The sequence below is a fragment of the Amblyomma maculatum genome, chromosome 5, assembly GCF_055883805.1.
Source record: "Amblyomma maculatum isolate TAMU_Amacu chromosome 5, ASM5588380v1, whole genome shotgun sequence".
Classification (NCBI taxonomy): Eukaryota; Metazoa; Arthropoda; class Arachnida; order Ixodida; family Ixodidae; genus Amblyomma; species Amblyomma maculatum.
Window position 1 is genome coordinate 27168664 of NC_139348.1, and position 2825 is coordinate 27171488.

At 44.8% G+C, this 2825-nt stretch overlaps 1 protein-coding gene across 1 annotated transcript; it reads right to left on the minus strand.

Moving 5' to 3' along the window:
• Nucleotides 1–1595: 1595 nt before the first annotated feature.
• Nucleotides 1596–2162, minus strand: LOC146187892 (uncharacterized). Its single transcript, XM_084604944.1, has one exon. It carries the CDS (start codon nucleotides 2145–2147, stop codon nucleotides 1596–1598), a length of 552 nt encoding a protein of 183 aa, XP_084461070.1. The 5' UTR covers nucleotides 2148–2162.
• Between the last annotated feature and the right edge of the window lie 663 nt (nucleotides 2163–2825).

A 2825-nucleotide genomic window follows, 5' to 3' on the forward strand; every position in this document is an offset into this window, starting at 1 on the left:
TTTGAGCATCACACGATACAAACTCTTGGTCTTATTAGGTGCATAGTAGTCGTGGGTAGAGGACTGAAAGAGAAAGACATAAAACTAGTACGAGCGTACGTGATTAGCTGAATTTGCTACGTGGTGCCATACTTGGAAATAAAAGCGCGGAGAGGGGCAGCATAGACGCCCTCATACGCAAATGCATAAAAAGAGCACAATGGCTAAGCTATCTGGGGCGGCTCTCAATTTCGAAAAAAGTAAATATCCTTTAATTGGCAGGCCATAAGCGCACCTTATTGATGCCCTACCAGTTGCGCACAGGGACACCATCCGCATACTTGGCATTGATTTATAAGGCACGTGGGATAGCAGCTTCGGTACTTCCGTCGTAAACGATGCGCGCAGAAAGGTGACGACATTAGTGCCTTTGAATTACCCATGTTGCAGAAAAGCTACATTGTCCACACTGTTTTCTGCGGGCGAGTATGGTACCTCCCACATCAACGCATCCACCTGTCGGAATTTATCGTTCCCTTCAGCCTCTTGTAAGTTCATTTTTTAGGGCAGATCGCAATGAAAAATTATGTCGCGCGGCACTCGGTCAGCCGCGTTCGAAGGGTGGGTTCGCCTTCCCTTCTTTGTCTGTCTGCTGTCGGCTGCTGGATCTGCGCTACCTTCTTCGTTTGCTGCATGGTGATGAGTGCCCAGCGCGGGTGCTTGCCTTCTATTTTGTAGGCACAAGTGTGAAGGAGCTTGTCCCTGACATACCACTCAACAGGGGACCTCAGACTTTGCGGATGCTTTTTTTTGTATTCATGTATGGTGACATTTTGTCACCACGCCCGCCATGTTAGCCCGGACATGGATATCTCGGCGAACAGAGTAGTACAGTCAATGGGAACGTTACTACTTCCGCTGGTGCCTGCGGTACCTAGGCAAATGGCGAATTCCACTTGTTTGTTATAACTCTCAGCATTGTTTCTGCCAAGGCGCTTACGTGACTTTATGTGGCTTTTGGAGTGGGGGGTTTGCCTACACGACATCGGATGCAACGATGCGGCATTGTGCGGAAAGGGCAGTGCCCCAACTGCGCACTTCAAGAATACAATCGTCACATGGCCCAGCAATGCGTCGTTGCCCATGTTTTTTGGAGGGCAGTTGATGTCAGTTCCATAAGTCTAGGTACTAAGCGATTTCAGATAAATGGTAGATGTCCTCGCGGTCGCTTTGCACGATTACTGATTGTAGCTGGCACTTTCGCGTTATCAATCAATCAATCAGTTTATTTCCAGTATTCTTTACGAAAAACTGAGGGCGGCAAGATAAAAGCAGTCATTACGACCGCTTCGCAAGCCTCGCCATCCTTACAAAGAGGCAGTTTTGTAGCGACTGAAAGGGCGAGATTGATATACACTTGTTGTTACACACGGAAGAAATAGAAGGTAAAAGACGCATACATCTGGGTACATCTGACGCATACACTCAAAATTATCAGGGTACATCGGACGTTCAGGAATAAAAAGACAGAAAAAGTAAAAGAAAGGGAAAAGAAACATAGTGGTTACATAACATTGCAATTCAATACATGTTTGCAGATTCACAGTACAATCAATTTATTCAAGGAATGTGTTCCGAATAGCTGCGGAAGACATACTCTGCAACTGGTCATAAAACGGTGTGTTTAAATACTTGGGGAGTATATATCTTAGTGTAGAAAGACTGTAATTTTTTCGGCATCGCGGTAAAGAGTAGGTAGGGCTTTTTCGTGTCGTATACGGCGTTTGGTGTCGTGTAAGTGCCACCATGTTAGAAAAGAATGTGTTGTTATTGGCCGTTGCTTTTTTATAGAAGGAAGCAAACCTGTAGTCAAACATTTTGTTGATCGGTATTATTTTGTATTGCAGGTAAATCGGACTTGTATGTGCGGCATATGGCACGTTGGAAATTACACGAAGTACTCTTTTCTGCAGTATTAGCATCTTCTGGATTTTAGAAGCTGTAGTTTTTCCCCAAACAAGGAAGCAATACGATACATAGGAATAAAAGAACGCGTAGTAAAGGCGCAGCTTTGTCTTGACAGGAAGAATATACTTATTCCGTGCAATAATCCCGACATATTTAGAGAGAGCTGTGCAGACTTTGCTCACATGGGCATACCAGGACATAGTGGCTAAAAACACTACACCAAGTGAGGTATATGTTTGTACATACTCCTTAATAGAGGATTGGCACATTGATTATTTGTTGCCCCTTTGGACGGAATAATAAAGTCTTAGTTTTTTCCTTGTTTATTTTTAAAGAGTTTAGCGACGACCAGTCTGATAATGACGTCAAAGTTGTATTTGCGTTGTAGGTTATTTCTTTATTGTCCCGCGAAGAGAAGAACAAGCTTGTGTCATCTGCATATATGATGTACTTAACTAAACTGCTCATGTTGGATGTGTCATTGATATTGTGAGCCTTCCACGGATCTTCTTTCATTTGTACATACCATAATCTTCTTCTTTCTTTTGTACATACCATCGTCATCGTACCGCGGCGGCGGCTCCAGCACGCGCCTGGGTTCTCCATCAGATTAAAACGCTGACACGGCGTACCTTGCCTTGCCGTTACGACTTTGGCGTCTCGACCTGGCCTTCTTTCACACGACCATTCGTCACATTACATACCATTCGTCACATTCGCCTACAATACAGCAGTAGAGCGGACTACCGGTTACTCTCCGTTTTTCCCCGTTTTTGGCCGTCTCCCACTACAATGCTCGACACTTTCTTCTTCTCTACGCCCGACTACTCCTCATCAGTACCAGCCCAGTTTTTATCCCGTGTGGCCAGATGCCGTCA